This window comes from Zootoca vivipara, chromosome 13 (genome assembly GCF_963506605.1).
Source record: "Zootoca vivipara chromosome 13, rZooViv1.1, whole genome shotgun sequence".
Taxonomy (NCBI): Eukaryota; Metazoa; Chordata; class Lepidosauria; order Squamata; family Lacertidae; genus Zootoca; species Zootoca vivipara.
The window spans coordinates 30,931,571-30,957,046 of record NC_083288.1 but is presented as its reverse complement, the minus strand read 5'-3'; the positions used below and the strand labels follow the sequence as shown (position 1 = coordinate 30,957,046).

At 41.6% G+C, this 25,476-nt stretch overlaps 1 protein-coding gene across 4 annotated transcripts; it reads right to left on the bottom strand.

Annotated features, from left to right (window-relative positions):
• Positions 1-47: 47 nt before the first annotated feature.
• LIG1 (DNA ligase 1) lies at positions 48-24,375 on the bottom strand. 4 transcript variants are annotated; one of them, XM_035135984.2, is made up of 30 exons: positions 24,214-24,375; positions 23,353-23,534; positions 21,820-21,972; positions 21,046-21,132; positions 18,854-19,016; positions 18,394-18,505; positions 17,173-17,283; positions 16,900-17,055; positions 13,940-14,050; positions 13,667-13,822; positions 12,464-12,584; positions 11,033-11,131; positions 10,714-10,770; positions 10,448-10,620; positions 10,109-10,275; positions 8,963-9,039; positions 8,587-8,678; positions 7,968-8,067; positions 7,233-7,318; positions 6,160-6,275; positions 5,970-6,065; positions 5,714-5,824; positions 5,447-5,518; positions 5,162-5,306; positions 4,764-4,846; positions 4,052-4,204; positions 3,732-3,785; positions 2,716-2,859; positions 937-1,029; positions 48-356 (listed from the first exon to the last, which is right to left on the bottom strand). In XM_035135984.2, the coding sequence occupies exons 3-30, from the start codon at positions 21,834-21,836 to the stop codon at positions 279-281; spliced, it is 3,030 nt and encodes a 1,009-aa protein (XP_034991875.1). In that variant the 5' UTR covers positions 21,837-21,972; positions 23,353-23,534; positions 24,214-24,375; the 3' UTR covers positions 48-278. The 4 variants fall into 4 exon arrangements, with proteins under 4 accessions (XP_034991875.1, XP_060137526.1, XP_034991874.1 ...); XM_060281543.1 differs by having other exon boundaries at positions 23,353-23,530; XM_035135983.2 differs by lacking the exon at positions 23,353-23,534.
• Between the last annotated feature and the right edge of the window lie 1,101 nt (positions 24,376-25,476).

Below are 25,476 nucleotides of genomic sequence, written 5' to 3'. Positions count from 1 at the left end.
CCATGAGTCATGTGAGTGAAAGTCCAAGATAGCACAGCAAATGACAGTTACCAAAAAATACAAGGGTTTATTAACAGAGCATCATCAACTCAATATATGCCTGCATTTGGGCAAGCACAGGGAAAGCAGCAGGGCCTTATCAGAACATGCCTCATTGTACCACAGCTTCACAGAGTGGGTGGGGTGCATTCATTAGATAGTCTGAAGAGGGCACCAAGGTTCTACCCTGACTCCAAGAGGGGTTCAACAAAAATCCTTTCACAATCAGATGAATAGGATTAGTAGAAATCATCATCTCCTTTTTCCACTGATTGCTGATTCTGAATCTGCTGCTGCATCCGGTACAACTCAGCCACCTGCAGCCAGAGAAATATTACAGAAAGCTGTCCATTTTCCATTGCTACTCACCATAGTAACCCTGCACACTGCTACCTACTCCTTATCTACAGTTTCAGTGGGTGGAATCCAACATAGCACTATGGAGAACATTATCACCACAAGGATTTCTGTTTGCAAACAGAAATGGAACACTCACCCTAATTCAGTTCTAGGGGGTTCTCCTAATGCCCTGGAGCAGATTTGGGGAGGACATGGGACACATAGTGGGGAGGAAGTCCTATTGTGCAAGCAGAATTCCTTGTGCTGAAGGAATGTGTTCGAATACTGCCCAGTGTTCCTAAACCTATAGATCTCTGGAGGGAGCTGGTTCCTTAATATCCCAAACTGTATGAGGTCAATCTCTTGCATGTCACATATCTGTCAAGAAAACCTGAAGATGATCCCTTCTACCTCCTCACCCGCTTCTTAGCCGGTCTATAGAAATTAAATACTAGAGTAGTAAAAGGAAGAGATGGCTTTGTACAGTCTGCAAACAGACAATGACTATTAGGCCCATAGACTACAATCCCATACATATATACCCTCCCATTATTGTACCTGAGTACTGGTAGTGGCTTCCTCTGGTTTCTTATCATCTCGGATGCGTCGGAATCTGGGAAAGCGGAGGGAGATGCCCTTTTCTTCATCAACCTGCAGTGGAAGGACTTGCTGGTCAGAAGTTTAGGGTTGGATGTTTCAGTGCCTCATTTGTACGAGGCAGTTTCCCCCAAAATATCTTATCTGGAGCTCTAGCCAATTTCAGAACTTGGTGATTTGGATAGCAAGGTAAGAGAAACAGATAGGATATGCCCTTCTGCAATACAGTTTTTGCAATTCGATACTTATTTTAATTCTGAAGAGGCAAATTTTAGTGCCTAGATTACTTGCAGCACTACTTTTTCCTTGTCCAGCCATGGTCTCTTGGGAGCAATCCAGACACTAGCTTTCTGCATATGCAGGGCTCTTTCTATCTATGTCTGCATGCATATGTATACACTTCAGAAGAAAAAAACATCTGAGGAGGAACACACATGAAATATACCAATAATACAGAACTGAAAAATTTGCTCAGATCAGGGGTCAGCAATGTTTTTCAGCCATTGGCTGGTTCACCATCTTTCAGACCATGCGGTGGGCTGGACTATATTTGGGGGCGGAATGTACAAATTCCTATGCCTCACAAATAACCCATAAATGCATTTTAAATAAAAGCACACATTCTATTCATGTAAAAACACCAGGCAGGCCCCACAAATAACTGCAAAAAATTGTTCAACAGTAATTGTACGTTCTAAGCAGAAGAGCCCAGAGGAGTTTAACTATGATGGATGCCAGGACATTCACCAAACGTGTGCCAGAAATAAGAATTTATGTGTGACTTTGGCATTGATGCTTCTAGAAATGGTGCTGTAGGTCTTTCAAGGTTAGCACACTTAAATATGAAGTAATATTCCAAGAAATGTTACCTGTCTTTAAATTATTAAAGCCAAGTGATGGATTTCAGACAGATTAGTGTAATCCAGCTTCTCTACAAAACTTATTTTTTCTAAGCTGCACCCACAGAAGCACATTAGTTCATTTGATTATAAACACACATAGCAATTAACAGTAAATTCTGTACCATATGTATAGTATTTTTGTTGCTTCAAAATTCCATGAGGAATTCCTACTTAACACAATCTCTGAAAAAAGAGTATGTGGTCAAAATTAGTTAGCATTGATTGTGTTTGGACAATAAAGTTTTTCACTAGCACATTTTCAGCTTGGCACTATGCTTTACACCCAGTTGTCTCTTGATTCTCCAGTGACAAAACCTAAACACTGCCTTTATATAGCATGCTGAATTAATGTTCTCAGAGAACTTCACATTAAAAAGATTTTCTGAATAGTTACATCCTATTCATAACCCACTGTGTATCTAATCAGAATGATATAATGTGAACAAAAAATAGTTTGCTAACTCAAGGTATGTGTGTACAGTACTGCCCTTCATACAAATTTATTCCAGGGTAGGACAGTACACGAACAAAAAGCAGGTAAGTGAAGTACAGTGGTACCTCGGTTTAAGAACAGTCCGGTTTAAGAACGATTTGGTTTACAAACTCTCCAAAACCGGAAATTATGGCTTGGTTTGAGAACTTTACCTCGGTCTAAGAATAGAATCCGAACAATGGAAGAGCACGGTGGCGGGAGGCCTCATGAGGGAAAGTACGCCTTGTTTTAAGAATGGTTTTGGTTTAAGAATGGACTTCCAGAATGGATTAAGATAGTTTTGAGAGGTTTAGTGTAGAATTATCATACACACAATCTCTCACCAATGGCCCATAATTCACTCACCAAACCAGTTGCTGCTTTGTGGACTGGAGAAATGGATAAGTCAGCACACTTCACCTCCCAGACATGCTGAGCCTCTAGCCAGTGGTCAGGCTCAGCTGTTCCACCCCAGCGGTAGTAGGGTCGTGGCTGTGGAATCACATGGTCCTGCAATATAGAGACTGGGTTAAGTAGTATTTGTATGGACTAGTCCAGAGGAGTTCGCACAATTGTCAGTGTCACAACATGATACAATCTTCCTCTGGGCTCTACTACTACTAATACAACTACTAAATTTTATTTATATCTCACCCTCCTCGGCCAGAACTGGGCTCAGGGCGGCTAACATCAAAATATATAATATATTAAGACATAAAGTTCAGCAATCGACTGAAATACAGCTTAAAATCAGATTAAAAATCAAAATAAGATCAGATGGCTACCCGCAAATTATAACTGTAACTATAGGGGTTGGGAACCTTAAGTACTCACCAGGCTCAGCTATTTGTATGAGCCGGTGAGAAGAGTTAGGCCACTTATATGCAGGGTCTTGTAAAAGGAGAGGGGTCAGACTGAGCCCTGATCAAAGGCCTGGCAGAACAGCTCGGTCTTGCAGGCTCTGCGGAAAGATGTCAAGTCCCGTAGGGCCCTGGTCTCTTACAACAGAGTGTTCCACCAGACTGGGGGGTTGAGGCCAGTCTAACCTCCTTGAGGGCCCGGGACCTCCAAGATATTATTTTGTTTGCGGACCGTAAGGTCCTCTGCGGGGCATAGCTGAGGGTTGGGGGCCCAATAAGACTCTCTAGGCATAGGACCCAGAACACTGGCATTTCTCCCCTACAAATCAAGAAATAGTTGACTAGGGCAGAAGGCCAGATCCAAGGAGGATGGGCTCCCTTCTTTGCCACTCCTAATTCCACATACATAGAAATTCCTTGTAAAGGGATAAGATGGGTGGGGGGAGTGAGAATTTCTTCTGTACCCAAGCATGGAGGGACATACAAGAGGATAACTATGTAAGAGCAGAAAGAAGCTCCTACCTTGAGAGAGGTGTGGAATTCTTCTAGGTTGTCATCTGTGAATCCAGTGCCAATCTGAGAGCAGAGGTGAAACATGACTGTTAGGGAAGTGTTTCCCTGCAGAGCTGGCAAACCCATACGCTGGACATGATGTGGGAAGTGCAAGACCTACTCAGTTTACTTTTCAGACTGTACCTCCGTCTACCCTCCTGCCCTTTAACTTATAAAACTGCAACAAATAACATTACTTTTTTTTAGTATCAGGCCAGGTGCACTTGATGCTACAGGGCCCCACTAAGCCAAGTGTCCCTAACAGCCAGGTAACTCTGGAGATGCCTTACCTTGCAGATGCTCTGGAACTCCTCGCTATCCTCATCATAGCAGGCCAAGAGGAAACCACCATATATGCCTGCACGTTTGCCCTTGCCCAGATAGGCACCGATCACCACAAGGTCCAAGGTGTCGCCAACACCCTCCAGATAATCTTTCTTAAGCTGGTATGGAAAACAGTTACTAAGTGGAGCAATTTGTCTGTTCAGGCATATGGGCTGAAGTTGTATCTTAGGTCTGGGACTTTCAAATGATGCAAATTTTGATCCAGAATTTGGGGGATACAGTCATACCTCGGGTTAAGTACACTTCAGTTTGAGTACTTTCAGTTTAAGTACTCCGGGGACCCGGAAGTGTTTACTTCCGGGTTCCGCCGTGTGCACATGCAGAGAAGTGCTCTATTGGCGCTTTGCGCATGACTGCCACTCGGATTAAGTACTTTTTGGGGTGTGAATGGCACACCGGAACCAAATAAGTACTTAACCCGAGGTACCACTGTATAATGTTGCTTTTATGAATTTTTGCTTATAATATCATTGTCAGCATTCCATAAGGACATTTTATTCAAATGAAGAAACAAGGACGAAAATGAATAAGAGAAGAGCACAGCCAATTTGGGGAAGGAAGGGGGCAGGGTCTTCACTCCTGCCTCAGGTCAGTCAAATTAAAGCAGACTTATTTTGCCAGGTGGCACTACAAGCTGGACTGGGATTCTGTTCTCACCTTCAGCCAGTTGTGAGATCTTTTTGCAATTTCATATGTGGCATCCACTTCCAGGGTTTTCACCATTAGCCCTTCGCATGAGTCTGAGGGAGACAAACCATCCTTATTATCCCAACTTCTATGGCACATTTATTTATCCTGCTCCTTTTGTTAAGGAGCTTTAAGCTGTCCACATGGTTCCCCCTATTATCCTCGCAATACTATAAAATAGGTTAGGCTGAAAGAGGGACATGCTCCAGGTAACTCAGTGAGCTTCATGTTAAGCACAGAATTAAACCTGGGTCTCCTACCCATGAGTGCACACTGGCTCTCATTGTGGGGGCTCACAGGAGTCCAGGGCTTATGTGAAATAATACAGTGGCAAGGAGAACAGTGAGCCGCCATTATCCCCACAATACCTTTGACGGAGCGTTCCAGGAAGTCTGCTATCTCGTCAGTGTTACTAGTGTCCATGGAGGTTGCAAACAGGAACTGGCCTTCAACTTCATTGAAGGAATCATGAAGCAAAGCCCGGCGCTCAGATAGGGGTTTCCGGACTAGAGACTGGAAAGATGCACAATTACACGTTTTGAAAGGCAGATACAGAACAGGGAATCCAGTGGGGTGAGGAAGGTCTAAGCAGGGCATCAGGAAAACAAAAGACTGAAAGCACCAAAGATCCAGGTAATACTGGATACACTTACCTGTCCATTAAGGAAGAGCATGTCGAATGCATACACACAAACCTGCACTCGGATCTCTGTGGCCTCTACATCCTGCAGAATAATGGTGCAGTCAGAGAAAAGGGAAAGTACGGTACATATTTTCACAGGAAAATTTCTTTGTCCTTCCCCAATACAAACATAATCCACCTCATTATAACTGTGGTGTGCACCAAGCTAAAGACAAGAGCAAAACAGACATACCCCTGATTAATATTTTTGTAAAACAATCCAGCAGAGGCCACTTACCTTGCGCTTGCGGGTGGTGAGTACCTGGAATGGCTGGATCTGTTTGGAATTGGGATCCCAGGCCACAGCTTCCGCATCCAAGATGCATGATTGCACAGTGCTCTTTTTTACCTGAACAAAGCAGTGGATTTAGCTTAGCTTCCCCATTGAGACCCAGTAGCTATAGAGATGACCCTGTGTTAGCAAGCCTCCACCACATTCTGTTCCCTCCTAGTTATGCACTCCCTTCACCCCATACTTCTAAATGTTGCTGCACCTTGGGGATACGGCTGACAATGTCAGGGTACTTTGTTGTGTTGTTCTCTTGGTTCCGGCTATAGATGTGCACTTCTCCATTCTCCAGGATGTGTATCTGTGAGAAATGAAAGAGTTGAGCTTTAGCTACAACTTGAAAAGGGTTGGGATGGATTCCCCTTTTTGGCCTTACACCATGCATCCTTCCTCACCTGTGCTCGCTCCCCATCATATTTGTATTCACAGGTGAAAGCTGCCTCTTCAAATCGCTTTAATACTTCCCCAATTCCCTTTGTTGGGTGAGCCAGCATGGGCTTCAGTGGAATCCCTGTGGGGAAAGTACACAAGTTGAGATTTGCAACAACAGTCAAATCAGCAAGTATTTGGAAGGGAAAGTGAAAGAGATCCCTGTATGGAAAAGAACAGGATTCAGGAAACATATGATGGTGATGGATAAGAAAGAGGCAAGGGAAGCTCAACATTTACAGGGAACCAGGCAGAGGGTCTTCTTGGTGGTGGCACCTGCCCTGTGGAACGCCCTCCCATCAGATGTCAAGGAAATAAACAACTATGTGACTTTTAGAAGACATCTGAAGGCAGCCCTGTTTAGGAAAGATTTTAATGTTTGATGTTTTATTCTGTTTTTAATCTGTTGGGAGCCACCCAGAGTGGCTGGGGATACCCAGCCAGATGGGCGGGGTATGTATGTATGTATGTATGTATGTATGTATGTATGTATGTATGTATGTATGTATAAATAAATAAATAAATAAATAAATAATATATTCTTCCCAATTTAAGTATGGAATTTCCAATTTAAGAGATTCCAAAACATGAAGCCACGCATGGCAGAGTCACTTCTTACTATTGTTATAGACAACATCTGTGTTTTAATATAAACCCACTGCCAACAGGGCTAGAAACTGATTTATTTTGTTTCTGTAAATGAAAGCATTTTTTAAAAGAAATTTTTGTTTTGCACTGGATAATAGTTTTCAGAAGAAAACTCTAAGAAGGCAAAAAAAATTCTAGGAAGAATCAGCAAAAAAAGGTGGAGCTAGCCAGAACCCTGACCAGAGGCAGGACTAGAACTGAGAGGGACTTTCTCCCTTGTATTGCAGCTAATTTGAATGGCCCTGTATATTGGTGTGAGAGGGAGGACCAACCCATCTGAAGATTCCCTCTTCCTTATAGGAGAATAAATAATTCTGGAAAAGAGGTACACACTCTGCTGAAGGCACTACATTAAATTTCCTTCCACACACAATACAAATATTCTAGGTACCCGGTGTGATCTTGCAGTGATGAGGCAGACTCTCCACACCATGTTCCAGAAGGACAGGCACAATGGTATCATAATTTGGCAGCTCACTGAAAACAAAGTAAACCAGAATGACTTAAGATTCATTTCTGCGAAGGCCTTGGTTCCAAGCCAAGGTCTTGCAAAGTGTAGTACTGCTTGCAGCCCTAGGCTACTGATTCAGAAGCCAGCACTACTCATGCAGCACTCTCTATGGCTATGTATGTCCTCTCTGGCATATATTTGCTCTTGCAGAAAGTTCTATCGGGCTCCAGGTTGTAGGAAAGGAAGGCTAATGTGAGAAAAACCCACATTTTATTACTAATTTGATAATCAATTTGCACTCCAATCTGCTTACAATACAATAAGAGCAACCCTCTCCCCTCCCCTCCCCTGAACAAGGAGTACATTTAGGCATTGGGTGGGGTAGGCTGAGTTTACACATAAAGTACAAACTAGCAGATTAACAATGCCCATGATTACTATTTTACCACACATGGCTATTCTTATCATCCCAGAATTGATACACTTATTTATTTTAGTCTGGGAAATTTAATGTGTCTGGAAAGGCCCACATATACATGGCTGAGGGCAAAAGATATGATATTCCTTGAGGTCCCATTGCTCTCTGAAACTTTAGCTATTTCAGCCTCTGAAGACAGAGAACTGGGGACAGATGAAAAACAATTGGGTCTGAACATTAAGCAGAATGTTACTCACCAGAAGGCCTGTTTAACAATCAATGCTCTCTCGTCCAACCAGTTTTTGCGCACTTCTGCAGACTTGCCCTTTGAAGCATCCACAACTTCTGGGGGAAATTCTATAGAGGGAAGAAATATATCTATTCCCAGTGGCTCACATATAAACTCCTAAGGTCCCTGTAGCTGGGATGTGACAGAATCTGTTAAACTCAGCTTTCAATTTTAAGAAAACATCAAGTTTCTAACCCTTGAGCTTGTGAGATAACAAGGAAGTTTTGATACATAGATAGTATCTGGAAGCAGATCAGGAAACAAAGGGAAGCTGAGCGTGCTTAAATATATTGTAATGTTCTGTATCATTCATGGCTACCATAGCCCAACCTTTTGTCTTTCTCCTATTCCTTCTCCATGTCTCAAAGCTTCAAATTCTGCATTCTTACAAAATCTCATCTTTGGAAATATGACACATATTTGCATTTAATTCTGACTAGTTGCAAAATACACAATACTCTTGTCCTGTAGATGGTACCAGATTCCCTACATGCAACATCCAAATGCTTGACATTGGACACTAACTATTCCCAGCTGCAACACAACACAGCTCCAACCCCCACTGCTGCACTGTATCCTGAACTCACTTTGTCCTGGAGGAGTGAGTGATGCTGCCTGGGCCAGAGCAGACAGGACAGACTGTTCTGCTAACCCAATTCTCAGTTTTCCTTCTAGTGACCTGTGATACAAGAAAAAAAAATTGATTGTAACATTACAAGGCTGGAATGGATAACTCTAGGAGAACTATGTGTGTGAATGGGTCTGTGTTTGTTGGAGGCAGGGATATTAGGAGGGGGGACTGAGAAATAGGGTGGTGTGTGGCAACAATAAACCAATGGGTAAGATAGGAGTGGGAGAAATAACTTATAGTTTAGGGACCAGAATGTTACAGGGATGCAGTATGGAGGTGCTAAAGTGAGGATATGAGAGGAGGCACACTAGAGGAAGATATATCACACTCACCGAGCAACATAGCGAGCCTCTGAATAGCGACAAGCAACAAACAAAGTCTTGATAATGTCAATCTTCTTGTTCATTGACTGAAAGGGACACAAATGGGAGTGAATGTTGTGGTGCATCTGGAGGGAAGGGCAACCTGACACATGCTTTAGGAACTCTTTTTAGTGTTATATAATGAAATACAGTGGAATCCTCATTCCACTGCCATACATGAAGCATATATCTTGGTTGCTTCAGACATCATGTGAAGACATATATTTTTGCCCAGCTTTCACTGACCTGAAGGAATGGACCCTGTTGTTTCTGAATTCCTGTTTTTAACTGCTCCTCTTTTTTACTGTTTTACTGCTTTTGTTTTTATGCTATTTTTATATACTGCTTACTGATTTTAAAATATTAAGTAGCTTAGAAATGCTTGTAAATGAATGAATGAATGAATAAATAAATAAAGATAGCAAGCTCACAAAAATTGTGTTTAAGTTAATGCTTTTACAACTCCCCTCCCAGATATTAGCTTATAGCCATGTTCCTTTGGGGACTCTGCAGCCTATCCTTTGTATGATTTGTAATAAAAGAGCAGCCAAATCTAAAAGTACAGAGAAAAACCCTCTGCTTTAGAATCCTTGTACTATTTGAGAGCCCTCGTACCACACATGTATACTCCTTTAGCACAGCATTATCTGTGCTTTCTTGGAAAATATCACATCAGATATGTTGTACCCAGATTATTATATCTCTCCACTGTGTAAGACAAATTTGGTAGGTGGGAAGGATGGTCCACCTGTCAATCATCTGGTGCTATAACGTCAGCTGATCTTTTTTGCCTGCAGTTTGAAATCCAACTGTGCAGGCAAGTGCACTGGTTGCAAAGCTCCTTTCAAAGTGTTTCACTGGTGGTCAGGTCTTGCAAAGCCTATTGCACAAACCATTGCAAACCTACTTTGGCTAAGCCAGGTCTTTACATGCTCCACAGATGAATGTAGCTTGACAAAAAGGGGTTAGCAGGCCAAATTAGACCCATGTTCTGGAGGTTCTCAGTCTCTGCTTTAGGCTTAACCTGACCTCAACCTTGCCCCTTCCCCAGATAGCCCAATGCTATCCTCTTGACTCTTGTCCCTGACCATCTGTGCCCAATCATCCATTACTTACAGAGCTTCCTGTCATGCGCCCAATAGCCTGAAGTTTGCCAAAGACAGAAGCAGCACCAAGCTTGGGTGGGGCAAACATGGTACCCTGTGTACTGCGGCTACTCTCAGCAACCAAACCCAGGTCTCCCTTTTCTGCTGCTTCTGCCTTGATCTGGTCCAAATTACGACCTACAGAAGGAAGGAAGGACCACAATGATCATGAACACCATGGTCTAGCTCAATCACCAATTTCCTATGAATTCCTGACAGTCTCATTATTTAGATAAGAACAGAGGCAGCCATTATTACATTGGTGCTGAATGCCTGGAGATTAGCAGTAACTGTAACTGGGTAAACTCACCTGTGGCCTGAGCCAAAGCTTTCATGAGGATGGTTTTACCAATGCCCAACTCTAGGCCCTCATATGCTGGGCCTAACTGGTTGAGACAGAGGTAGACACAGGGCAGCAAGTCTTCTGGAGACAGAGCAATCACAGAGCGGAAAAGATTGCTCAGGGTCTCTATAATTTTCAACCTGGCAACATAAATCAGAAGTGTGTTAGAACAGCTTGCGGTCAGATAAAATGGTACCCCCATTCATTCCATGAATTCTAGAAAGTGACCTTACCGGGCAGATTCCTCCTCAATCTTCTCAAAGGTACGAGCCACTGCCAGGTATGGCACCCTGTCAGAAGAATGAGAACATGGCACTGGATCAGGCAACAGAGTCAGTTGCAGCTTTCTTGTACCTTTTACATTGCCTGGCAAGGGCTGTGATCACAGAATGTGAATATTAAAAAGTCTTAAGTCATACCAAAAGTTCACAGGTTATCCATGCTCTCTAGTTCTTGGATTATAAGGGGTGTATGAAGGTAGATTATGGAAACAAGGGTTGAGACTAACAGCCTTCTGTCACACAAAAAGGCCCCTACTCCAGCAGCACTTACCTCTGGCCAGGGCCCCAACAAGCATCGTTTATAGGATGATAGTTTCCCTTCATTGGGTTGTAATTTGTAGGCTCAAGTGTAAGAGATGGCTTGGCAGAACTATAAAAGTAGGAAATAGGCATACAGTTTGACTGTGACCGTCATGTATGTGTTCAGGCAACTTTGCAAAAAAGGCCACAAAGGTTTCAAACCAATAACATTTTTATCTTAAAATAAATTAGTTCACCTGCACATGCATAATCCACTGTTACTTTGTTTACAATAATTCTCCATCTGCTCACCTGGTGCTAATTTTTGGCTCAGCACAAGCAAGTGGTTATTTATAGATCTCTCCTAAAGACAGACTGATAGGATCCAAATTGGTTCAAAGTTGGTAATCTTTATTTAGACAAACTAGCACTGACAAGAGCTGAAACTTTCTAGCATTACTAAATAATTAGTTAGAAAAATATAAAATTAATACAGTCAAAACCATTTCAGACCCCACATGTGACTAGATACTTGAGGGTGTGGAATTCAATGGCACCTTGAGAAATATTACCGTAGTAACCCGAACTCTTCCCACAAAGCCAGCCTAGTTCAACACATATTATTTCCCCAGGCATCCTAACCCAGTCTGGGATTGGAGTTACTAGCTTTTTCTTATAATCAGTACTAAGCTAATCAAAGCTCTAGGGATAGCCTTCAGAAATGTGAAAAGGAACAGAGTAGACAACTAAGTTAAATTAGCAACTCAGCTAGTGAATGAAGGGACCTATAACAACAACCACCAGTGCTTTTTTCAGGGAGTACTCAAGGGTACACATTACCGACACCTCTCTTTTTTTGTTGTTAAAAAGTGACACTTACTGTAACAGCTTCATGGCGAGTACCAGTACCTATTTTTCTGGGGGGGGGGGGGAAGCACTGATCACAACCATCAATTCAACTGTCCCCTTGGACAAGCAGATTCTCAAAGTATGCCTTGTTTATGCAGGAGAGAAGATGGGTAAGAATGAAGGGTGATTGTGGTGGGATTCCTTACTTGGGAATGAGCAGAAACATAGACCAATTCCTCTATACAAACAGTGAAACAGAAAGTTCAAAGCTTGTCAAGGCACTGTATGCCAGCCCTAACTTCTTATTACCATCATTACAACACACGTAACATGTACAATTTGGGTCTCCCAGACAGTCCAAAACAGAAATATTTGAATTTATTGTCATCTATGGTGGGTTTTTTCTGTGGACAAAACACTTTACATTCTCTCTTACTGTGAGAGAAAACCTTTGGTTTTCCCTCCAGTCAACTTTCCCAAGTGAGCAAAAACTAGCTTGCTTCCATACAGAGTGGCTGGCAATTGTATGAACTCCTGCATGCTATTTTATAGAGTCCTAACCTGGTGGTAACACAAGAGAAATATAGTGCCTCAAATGGCACTGATCACTTGCCAGTCAGCTTTGCTATTAGATTCATGGCCATTAACTTCATTAAGGCTCTTTGGTGCAGGCATGTTTCCTCCTATCACCGGTGCTTCTTTTTTCTCTGTCTTCATAGAGGCTTTCCAAGGGGCTATAAGACAGAAATGAGACAAATGTGGCAGTTTCCCTCCGTAGGTAGAACAACTATTTTGGAGTACTGATGAATCTATGACAATTACCACAAACTTAGGAGGTACTGAGACCAAGTCTAAAACTTGGGAAGCATTCTGCAGTAGGCCAGACTCTTAGCCCCTTCTTGGGCTATCAACAGTGAGATTTTAGACCCCCGCCCATCTTCTCCCCCCCACCTCTTTCCCCCTTTTCTTCCTAATGTCTCAACAAATGAAACTGATTTGTAAAAGTGTTACATGGAAAAAAATAATGAGAGAGACATTGCACACTTATAGATACATTAAAACCAAGATGAAAGAGGAATACATGAAAAACATCCCACTCACTTCTAAAAGACCACAAATAGTTAAAAGTCAAAGACCTGGTTATAAAGGGAAGTTTTTACCTGGCACCTAAAGATATGTAATGATAGGGCCTGCTCAGCCTCACTGGATAGAGCATTCCACAAATGAGGAACCACTGCAAAAATGCCTGTTCTTGTGTTGCCAACCTCTAGACTTCTTGCAGAGGAGGCACATGAAGAAGGGCCTCAGATGAAGTGTGCAGGGTCTGGGTTGGTTCATATGGGGAGAGGCAGACCTTGAGGTATTGCAGTCCTGAGTAGTATTTTGAATTAGGCCCAGAAGCTAATAGCAGCTAGTGCAGTCAGACCAGGATTGGTGTTATATGCTCAAACCATCTTGCCCCAGCGAGCAACTGGCCACTGAATTCTGCACCAGCTGTAGCTTCCAAACAGTCTTGAGAGGGAGACCCACAAACCTCTTGGCATCTGTTATCTCCATGTTATGCGGTAGTGGTGTAGAAGGTATTCTTTCTTCCACAAATCAAAGCTCTTTGCCAATCCCTTTCAAATTTCCTTTCACAACCATTCTAATTGTTTTTTTATTTTTAAAAATCCTCTATTTTCAAGAATCCAAAACTCTCATCGTATAGTGGTTTCTAAATGGGGCCATGGATACATTCCTACACAACATTCTCAGAGGGAATCTAACAGAAGTACTATCATTTGAGCATGAATATTTGCATCTACTATATGCTCACCAAAAAAATTAGAGATGGGCTTGCTGGATGGCTTAAGGGGTGCTGGTGTTGTCTCTTCCTCTGCATCTCTCTCAACTTTTACCTGCACTTGTTCTGAATTATAATCTTTCACTTCTTCTGTCTTAATGGACCCCTCATCTGGCTCCCCTTTTGTGCCTACACAGGAAGGAGAAGACAAGGTCTAAAATAATTCAAAGAAGGTTCAGTCTGGATATCTGGATATCATCTTGTACCTTTCTTCAGCCTTGCAACCAGGCACCAGAAAGTACTCACCCTCTCCATCCACATCATCTCCTTTCCATCTTTTGGTACAAACGTCCAGCTGAATGCTATCATGGTTACTGACTTCTTCCTCTGCTTTACGTTTAGGGAGCTGCTTGCGGGCTGAAGGCAGAGATAAGTCTTGCTGATGGACAAATTGGCACTACAATTTTCTTAACAATTACGGTAAGATAATTTCTTGTTGGTACAAACAAAAGTAAGAGTTAGTTGTCACCTCACTAGCCCCTCAGCCAAACTGAGCTATGAAAGCTAGGAGCTAAATGTCACCTTAAACCTAGGTTATGGGTGCAACAACGGAATGTCACATTCACAGACATTAATGATGTTTAGGTCCTATGAGTTCTGTCTCTGCACTTGTCTAGCCATAATACCACACTGATGTGTTAGCCTGAGGGAATTTCCCCAAGAGGGTTAAGATGGTAGGCTGCTGAAAGGAAAGTGAAATATTTTAAGGGAAGCCTTAGAGAACACCATGTTGGAAGCCTTAGTTCCAGTTTTTCTTTGCCTACAGAAAAAGCCTTTGATAACATCTCTTGGCAATTTATGAAGAAGAATTTAGAAATGATGGGAGTTGGGGGATCTTTCTTGAAAGGAATAGAGGCAATATACTCTGAGCAGAAAGCTAAATTGATTATGAACAATATCCTGACAGAGTATTTTGATTTAACAAAAGGTACCAACCAGACAAGGTTGTCCACTTTCACCATTATTGTTCATTGTTGTACTGGAGGTGTTATTAAATAGACTAAGATAAATTTCAGCAATAAAAGGTATAAAAGTTGGTGCAAAAGAATTTAAATTAAAAGCCTTTGCAAATGATTTGGTTTTTAACCTTAGAAGAACCTCATGAAAGTGTTCCAGAAGCTTTGGGCAGCTGGCAGGATTTAAATTGAATAAAGCCAAAATGAAAACAGTGGTTAAAAACATGACAAAAGAGAAAATAGAAGAGTTACAGCAAAAATATGGAATCACGATGGTGAAGACTGCAAAATATTTGGGAATTTGGTTGATGTCAAAAAACATTAATTTGTTTAATGATAATTATCAGCCTGTGTGGAAAGAGATAAAGAAAGATTTGGAAATATGGAATAGATTAAAGTTGTCGTTTTATGGAAGAATTGCAGCAGTTAAAATGACTGTGTTACCTAAGTTGTTATTTTTATTCCAAATGATTCCCATAATCAAGGGGACAGGGCAATTCAAAGAATGGCAGAAAGTAGTATCAAGATTTATCTGGCAGTGGAAAAAACCAAGAATAAAGTTTAAACTACTGGTTGATAAGAAGGAAAGAGGTGGATTCTCCGTGCCAGATTTAAAATTATATTATGAGGCGTCCTGTCTTTGTTAGTTGAGGGAATGGATAACATTGGAAAACACAGATTTGCTAGATTTAGAAGGATACGACAACAGACTTGGATGGCATGCATACCTTTGGTATGACAAAGTGGAAGTGCACAGAGAATTTACAAATAATGTGATAAGAAGATCATTGTATGAGGTTTGGGAGAGGAATAAGAGTCTGTTGGAAAGGAAAACACCATGGTGGATATCTCACCTGTAGAGGTTTTGATGGTAAAAAAGTTGAATATGGAAGAGAAGTGGGCCACATATGAGATTTTAGTAAAAACTGACAGAGGATGGAAATTAAGACCATACAATGACATAGAAGATGTTGACAGGATGGCTGCAATACCACCAAGTGAATAATGTGTTGATGAGTGATAAGAAAATAGGTTTTGAAGATAAAAAAAAATCTAAATTCCAAATCAAATTGTTGGAAGGCAGAAGTAAAATGTTATCTAAAATGTATAATTTGTTATTAGAATGGTTTACAAAAGATGAATTGACGAAAGAATTAATGATAAAATGGGCAATGGATTTTGGGTATAATACTGAATATGACGCATGGTTGAAACTATGGAATGAAACTTTTAAATTTATAGCATGTGTCATCTTGAAAGAAAATGTAATGAAAATGATGTATAGATGGTACCTAACACCGGTGAAATTAGCTAAAATGTATAGGATGAGAAATGGATTATGTTGGAAATGTAAAGAGAAAGATGGAGAGTTTTTTCATATGTGGGGGACATGTGAAAAGGTAAAAGGGTTTTGGAAAATGATCTATAATGACTTGAAAAAGATGTTTAAATATACCTTTTCCAAAAAACCAGAAGTTTTTTTGATAGGTTTGATGCGAGAGGAAATAGCGAAAGTAGATCAGAAACTATTTATGTATGCAATGACTGCGATGGGGACTTTATTGGCCCAAAAGTAGAAGTTACAGGAGATACTGACGATTGAAGAGTGGCAAACGAAAATGATGGACTATGCTGACCTGGTAAAGATGACCTGTGGGATCCGAAACCAGGGCGAGGAGATAAAGTTCAAGAGAGATTGGAGTAAATTTATTGACTATATGAATAATAACTGTAGAAGTTTGCAGACACTTGCGGGACTGAAATAAATCCTACAACATATACTTGATTTATATAAAGGAACTGTGAGATGTAGATGGGAAAATAAAAATGAATGGCGGGAGGGAGGGGAGTCAGCAGCGCGAATTGTGGGTGAATATATATGAGAATGTATTTTGTTTGATTTGTTTAATTGGAAAATCAATAAAAAGTATTTTTTTTAAAAAAAAGAGAGAGGGAGACCCACAAACCTCCTGGCATCGTTATCTCCGTGTTATGCAGTACTAGTGTAGAAGATATTCTTTCTTCCGCAAATCAAAGCTCTTTGCCAATCCCTTTCAAATTTCCTTTCACAACCATTCTAATAGGGTTTTTTAAACAAAAAAAATCCTATATTTTCAAGAATCCAAAACTCTCATCATATAGTGGTTTCTAAATGCGGCCATGGTTACATTCCTACACAACATTCTCAGTGGAGATCTAATAGAAGTACTATCATTTGATCATGAATATTTGCATCTACTATATGCTCACCAAAAAAATTAGAGATGGGCTTGCTGGATGGCTTAGGGGGTGCTGGTGTTGTCTCTTCCTCTGCATCTCTCTCAACTTTTACCTGCACCTGTTCTGAATTATAATCTTTCACTTCTTCTGTCTTGATGGACCCCTCATCTGGCTCCCCTTTTGTGCCTACACAGGAAGGAGAAGACAAGGTCTAAAATAATTCAAAGAAGGTTCAGTCTGGATATCTGGATATCATCTTGTACCTTTCTTCAGCCTTGCAACCAGGCACCAGAAAGTACTCACCCTCTCCATCCACATCATCTCCTTTCCATCTTTTGGTACAAACGTCCAGCTGAATGCTATCATGGTTACTGACTTCTTCCTCTGCTTTACGTTTAGGGAGCTGCTTGCGGGCTGAAGGCAGAGATAAGTCTTGCTGATGGACAAATTGGCACTACAATTTTCTTAACAATTACGGTAAGATAATTTCTTGTTGGTACAAACAAAAGTAAGAGTTAGTTGTCACCTCACTAGCCCCTCAGCCAAACTGAGCTATGAAAGCTAGGAGCTAAATGTCACCTTAAACCTAGGTTATGGGCGCAACAACGGAATGTCACATTCACAGACATTAATGATGTTTAGGTCCTATGAGTTCTGTCTCTGCACTTGTCTAGCCATAATACCACACACTGATGTGTTAGCCTGAGGGAATTTCCCCAAGAGGGTTAAGATGGTAGGCTGCTGAAAGGAAAGTGAAATATTTTAAGGGAAGCCTTAGAGAACACCATGTTGGAAGCCTTAGTTCCAGTTTTTCTTTGCCTGCATTCAGTCTTTGAAAATTCTTTCCATTTTTATAGGATTGCTATGATTGAAAACTACTTCCCCAGGCTCTGGAATCTAATGAACCCCCTATGTGTATCTCAAACTGCAAGTTGTCCTTCTATTCAGAACCAAATTTCTCCAGTCACTCCAATAAAGAGGAAAGAGCCTGGTGACAAAGCTATTCTATTACTTTAAAGTGTGCAAGAAACTTTTCAACGGATTGTGATTTCAATCTGCTCTGCTGCATCAGAAAAAAACTATTTTATTCCAAGTCGTGGGTTCATCCATCTTTGCCCTATTAACTTTTCAAATGTGTAACACAGGGGAAATTAGGGAATTTAAATATGTGATGTGTATGTATATAATAGTCTTTCCAAGCAGCCAAAAGAACTAGAAGTGGTACTGATCAATAAGCTCATATTCTAAACAATGCAATCCCAGATATGCTTACTTAGAAGTAAACCTCTCTAACTTCAAAGAAACTTACTTTCTTGTGTGTTTAAAGAATAATTTCAAAACAAATGCCACTAAAGAAGTCTTATAGCAGAGAAGTGAAAGTTGTAAGGTAAGAGCCAGGCCAATATTCCACTATACTATCATGTACAGAAGAAGAAGAAAACCTCTATACTATCACGTACAGAAGAAGAAAAAACCTAACATTTTATGGATGCTCTTGATGACCAAAAGACTGGGTAAACTTACCTGTTCTGCGCCGGGGAATGTAGGTGGGTGAGGGTGAATTAGAGGTACCTGGGCTGGTGCTTTGTGAGGTGCTCTGCACAGGAATCTTTTGCTCAGGAACACAGTCAGAAACCTAAAAAGGCAGAACTGCAAAGTAAAAAGGTGTTGGCAGAAGAAATAACTCCAAATAAAGGTGTTGCATTCTTGGGGCTGGGCAGGACAAGAAAACTACTTGAGAATCAATTTAATGTTGAAATGAAAGAGGCACTACAAAGGATGTAGTTTTGAGGGTAAAAGGGGGATGTAGCAAGTATTTATACGTAGTGATGAACCAGGGCACCCTAAATACACTAAGTTGCTGAAAACTGAAATTACACCCAAAATACCAGGGCTGCAAGACCTGAACTACAGATTTCAGAAATGGATTGATTTCCACATGAATAGTTATTCAAAGATCAGGGCATGTCAGAATGGTGCCTACCTGCTTGTTATTATCTGCCTCTGTATCCTTTTGTTTTGGTTTCCCAGAATCTTCTTCACTTTTAAGGTCAGAGGTGGTTTTTGGGGTTGCAGTATTCACTGGGGAATTTGCATGGTGTGTTGTACCATTTACCGGTACCTGTGGTTCAGAATCTACAAGTTTCCTGAAAAGAGACAGATTGCTTAGCAACAAAACAACTGGACTACTTCTTCTTCTTCTTCTTCTTCTTCTTCTTCTTCTTCTTCTTCTTCTTCTTCTTCTTCTTCTTCTTCTTCTTCTTCTTCTTCTTCTTCTTCTTCTCTTTCCTCCGAAGACCCCAAGTTGGCAAACATAGTCTTCCTCAATCATTTTATACTCACAGCAACCCTATAAGGTAGGTTAGGCTTAGGCTGAGAGATAATTACTAGCCCAAGTTCATGAAGCGCCCTTTATGGCTGAATGTGCATCTGAAACTGGATCTCTACAGTCCTAATCCAAAACTCTAACCTCTATACCAGGCATCCCCAAACTTCAGCCCTCCAGATTTTTGGACTACAATTCCCATCATCCCTGACCACTGGTCCTGTTAGCTAGGGATCATGGGAGTTGTAGGCCAAAACATCTGGAGGGCCACAGTTTGGGGATGCCTGCTCTATACCATACAGGCTCTCCCATGAATGCACAAGCCCATCGTCCATCCCTAATGTGGACTCTTTGAGCTGGATTCATTCCAAAATCTATTCTAGTTTATGTGCCATCAGCAAATAGCAGGAGCAAATGTTCTAGTAGAGAGGTTTAGGTAGCAATTACACTTCAGGCACATTGTAAAGAGGTAAAAAGAATTGATGGTGTGGGAAGAATTTACTTCTACACCACCTGTTCCGTTACCCAGGCGAGAATTACAGCAAGATTCAGCAGATCCAGTTAGGGACTTGGCGTTTATTAGATACTATTACAAAAGGACCAACTTAATGCGGTTATTCTAGCCGAACCACCACTTAAGAAGGTCTGCCATGAGGAGAATTAAAACCAGGGTTTTATAGGAACAGCACACAAGGAGTCATAAAACATCTGTTCATGTTAAAAGTTACATTAAATCCTGACCCTAAAACACCTGTGAAGTCTCTCTCTCCATATTCTCCTGTTTTGTTTCCCGCTACTTGGACTACGCTTGTCTACTCAGAATTAAGCCCTATGGATGGGCAAGAGTTTATCGGACTGCAGCTTTCTCCTAACCGATTTTAACTGCTTTGGAATGCTCCTGTCCATCACATGATACAGTTCCTTACCAACATTCTAAGAGGGCCAACTCTTTTCAGTGTTGGAATGATAAATGCTCCCACTTTATAATAACATTTATAATAATATAACACAACCCATGACACAATTATAACCAAAATTAAAATAGCAAACCAATAAAAATAGATTTCTTATTTAAACAGATAATGAGAAAATACAGTGGCACCTTGGTTCTCAAACGCCTTGGTTCTTAAACGCTGAAAACCCGGTTGTTGGCTATTGTTTCCAGGGCACCTGCACCAATCAGAAGCTGCGCCTTAGTTTTCGAACATTTCGGAAGTCAAACGGACTTCTGGAATAGATTAAGTTTGGTGCTTTTGTTTTTGCTATTTATTTTGCATTTTTGTTTTTGAGGCTTTTTCAGTTCATTTGTTTTTTTGACTGTGTGGAACCCAGTTCAGCTACTGATGGATTGTGTGACTGCGGAAATGGATAAAAGCCCCCCATCCAAACAATGACTATCATCAGTGCAGGTAAGAATTTTTTTTAAAAATCATCTACAATACTGTCATATTTATCTTATAGTACAGTACATTGATTATTGCTTTCATTTTATGGATCAATGGTCTCGTTAGATAGTAAAATTCATGTTAAATTGCTGTTTTAGAGGTCATTTTTAAAAGTCTGGAATGGATTAATCCATTTTGCATTACTTTCTATGGGAAAGCACACCTTGGTTTTGGAACGGACTTCTGGAATGGATTAAGTTTGAGAACCAATGGTACCACTGCATTGTAAGAGTAAAACCAAAAGGCTCTTACTTAAAAGCACTGGTCTTCAGCAGTGTTTATTGTGCATGTGTGGAATCTGGTATTCTGTGAAAATTTTGCATCCTGAGAGTTTCAAACTGCATTAAAAAGGGGAGTAGTGTACAGTTTTGTCCATATACCAGTGCATGCCCCAATGTCACTTACCTTTTGGGGGCAGGCTCCTCTTCCAGGTTATTCTTCTCTGCTGCTTCTTTTCCAGTCTTTGTTTGTGCCAGGGGCTGGAAGAATGATCTGCCCAGATACAAATAATTATGGTTATGTCTGTTATCTTCCTCTACTCATGGTTGCAGAATTCACCCACTTCTTTCAACAACAGGACTGAGGTAATCAGTGCTTCTGGCCGTTCATAAAGCCAATAGCTCCCCCAATACCCAATAGAGCTACATATTATTACACGGGTATCTTAGGCAGAAATAGTACGCATGATGATACATGGCAAGTCAGTGATGGGGGAGTGGTTAGAGTGGCAGACTAGGAACTAGGAGGGCAGGGTTCAAATCCTCCCATGCAGTCATGAAGCTTGCTAAGTGACCTTGGGTCAACTAGTCTCTCTCAGCCTGACCTACTGCACAGGGTTGTTGTGAGGATAAAAATAGGGAGGAGAACCATGCACACAGTACTGGTGGGTTGGAACCCACTAGTGGGTTGTGGCTTGATCCAAGGTGGGTCGCTACAGGAAAACTACCGCCGTGCAAATGTATGGTAAAAGATTAAGAAATGGGTCCCCAAATGCACATCTGGGTTAAAAGGGGGTACTGGGTCTGAAAAGGCTGACAATACCTGCTCTAAAGAACGACCACACTGTTCAGCCCAGTGAAAAATATTTGACAAGCAAACATTTTTCCAAGTTGCCAATTTCTATGTTTGGACATTTGGGAAAAAGTTCTCCCCATTCCCACATTCCAAGGTGATGCTTACCTTATAGTGCTTTGCATTGTGCAGCTTTGGATAAGGGTAGTACTGAACCTGCTGTCAGAATAACAACTCGGCTGGCCACTTCCACAAGGCAAAGAGAGCACAAGTGGGGTTCATGGAACAGGTTGTTAGATCCTATCCTCTCATAGGCTGTAGCTGATAAAAATGAAAAGAGGAAGCAGATGAACAAACAAATCATGCATTAGTTCGAGCCTGAGCTACTTTCAGAAGTATGGCAAGACCTCATCTGGGTTGATTTTAAGGCTCAGACAAATAAAATATAAATTTTAATCCATCTCAAGATGCAGTACTTATTTTAAGTGTTGATATCCATTCCAAGTCATTGTGATATGACAATTAGAAATGAATATATATACTGTATATATATTAAAGGAATGACAGTGGGGGCATGCTGTGGAGTATACATGACACCTCAAAAATTCACACATACATACTTATGCTGTGGAGGAAACCCAAAAGCATAGTATGAATAGCTAGTCTCATGAGACACAGCTGTCTGGTTCACAAGACAGTCTCTCCACAGTTACAGCTCCAGTTCCCTCCTAGGATGCATCAAACTTTGTCAGCTGAGAGACAATGCTGTGAGCCTCCACAACCCTTTCGCTAAGTACAAAAAAGAGAGGATGGAGTTGGTGAGGGCACTTTAGGAAAAAGGAGAAAGAGCGCACTTCCTGTAGGGTCACTTGGCCTCAGTTGTCCTTGAGATTAAAATGAATTTGAATAGGAAATGGTGGTTTTTAAAAAATGCAGCTAACTTGTGCACCCTTCTGAACCTACACATAATCATACATGCATATGGTGAACAAATCAAGAATGACTGTTCATGATTTTATATCCCCGTCACTAACATGAATTAGAACTGTTTTACTCAACTGTGCATAAAACACCCCAACTACAATTGTGTGTGTGTGTGTAGTCCTCCTGTAAATCCCTTGTAGTACTATGTGCCACAGGACAGGACAGAAGGGGATGGCAGCTGCTGAAGATATTTGTGTGTGAAATTGATAAGGCTTTCTTTTTAAAAAAGAAATTATGTTGAACCGCTTGCTGTGGCACTACGTAGCCAAAAGCGTTTAACCTAAAAAAGGGAAAGATCTGAGAAGCAAAAGAGACAGTGGAGAAGCTACATTATCTGGTGCCACGTCTTTTTCAGGGTCCAGAGGAACATCCTTGTGCTTCAGCTGCATAGTGCTAGACCAGGGGTCAGCAAACTTTTTTAGCAGGGGGCCGGTCCACTGTTCCTCAGACCTTGTGGGGGGCCGGACTATATTTTGAAAAAAAATATGAACGAATTTCTATGCCCCACAAATAACCCAGAGGTGCATTTTAAATAAAATGACACATTCTACTCATGTAAAAACACCAGGCAGGCCCCACTAATAACCCAGAGATGCATTCTAAATAAAAGGACACATTCTACTCATATAAAAACATGCTGATTCCTGGACCATGTGCGGGCCGGATTTAGAAGGTGATTGGGCCCGGCCTTAGTTTGGTTATGATTAATCGACTTACAAAAAAACATGGTAGGCAAAACTCCTTGTAGCTGTTACATACTGTTGCCTGATAGAAAGCAGGGACAGGGCCCCTGTGCCTTTAAAAGTTGTGGAAAAGGAGACACTTCAGCAGGAGAGGCTTTTTTCCTCATCATTGGAAGACCAGCTGCATCTGGAAGACAAGTTTCCTCTTCTTCCTAACTTTTGAAAGCACAGCAACCTCAGCACCCAAACAGGCGTCCATGGTGACACTCAAATGCTCCACAGTTTTATCTACTTTCTCATGTTCTGCCACATTTTAAATGACAAAGAAACAGAATTCAGAATGTGGCAAGATTTGTTTCTCAGTGTCTTTCACCAGAAACAGGCTGCTTGGTCCTTCATTATATATACACAAACGTCGCCACACCTTCCGTTGAAGAAAGGCGGTGTGGGGGGGGGAGATAGAAAAACGCCGCCCTCATAACGGCGCATAAGACAAGTAACGAACGAATGAACCGTCTTTCGTTTTAAACCCCCCATCCACTGAGAGAAGCAGAGGAGGTGAAACCTACAGGCCGCCCCCCCCTCGGCAACCACGTCCAACGGAGGTGTGTGTGGGGTGGTGGTGGGAGCCAAAGAGAATAATACCCGAAGGCCTCTTGGGTCCCTTGGAAGAAGAGTAAGGGGGAAAAGGGGGCAGATCAGGGGGCGCCTCCTTGGAGAACAGGTGAGGCTGGGGTGGGGGAGGGGTCGCCACATTCCCGCCATTTCCCCCCCCCCTCGCGAAAGGAGGGGCGCTCTCCGCCTCGCGCTGCCCAGTGAATTCCCGCCAAACCTTTACCCCGCCCCTCCCCCCTCGTTGCGAAGGTTCCTTCAGCGGCCTGCACGCGACAATTACCTGCACGAGCCTCAGCAACGTCGATATTGCTGTCTCTCTCTCTGCCGCTTTGCAAACCTTTCTTTTTTTTTCGCGCGAAAATACAACACTCTGACAGGCGGAGCGACATCACATACTCAGCACGCTGGGAAATGTAGTTTTCTGGTAGTGGTGGGGAATCACTCTTCCCCCGTTTCCATCCTTCATTCCGTAGGCATGCTGGGAAATGAAGTCCGATCTGAGGCAGCCAAAGCGATTTGTACTACAGTACATAGCCGGGCTGCGGCATCCTAGGAAATGGATTTATTTATTATCGCATTCCACTTTTTGATGTCCGGCACTCCGAACCGCTTAGCGAAGTGCGTGCTGAGAAATGTAGTTCAGCCATGTGAGTTTGGGCAGGTGCTGCTGCTGTAGTGAAGGCACCATTAAATGATTTAATTCTAGTTTTCAGTACTCTTTTTATAGGATTGTGGCTGTTCCTCCTCTTATTGGAAGAAAACAGACACTACTCATTTGAAGGTGTGTTACAACATTCGGTATTAATGTAAAATAGTGGTATGTAACCACATCAACACTTTAGAACCAAACCAAATCCACTGTTTTCTGCTCAATCTTAAAACTGAGAAGGCTTAAGATCTTCAGATCCTGGAAGCCTTTATTCCCAGTGTATTTTTATTCAGATATTTTACCAACAATATGAAAACAGAAACACAGAATGGTTCAAAACTGTAGCCTAGCGCTAGCCACTAATGTGCAAGTACTCTTGCCTTGCGAAGTGCCATTTAACTTATATCAGCCCATCCTTACCTTTAGGGCCAGGGGGCATTTTTGAAAATCTAAAAAAAAAAACTGTTGTGGAAGCTACAAAATATCCATTCCACTGAAGAATAGTTGATGGTGCTTGGAACCTACAATTGGTGCAGAATGCAGCAGCAGGAATGTGGGAGCTCAGATATATTACACATGTTCTGTACTGGTTACACTGACTGCCTATTTGCTTCCATGGGCAATTCTATTTGCTGGCTTTGGCCTTTAAAGCACTAATGGTTTGCAACTACGTTATTGGAAGTATTGCTTGCTCCTGTTATGAGATTGCTTGAGCATTACATGTCTAGTTCCTGCTCTCCGGACTGCTGATGGTAGCTGTTAGATTGCCAGGTATCAGAAACAGGATCTTCTTAGTGTCTGTTGGTTTTGAAGACACTTGGGGAAAAAATTCAGTCCCTTGTGGGTCTGAAAATTTTTTAGTTGCTGTTGCCTAGAAGCAAATCAATGCTTAAT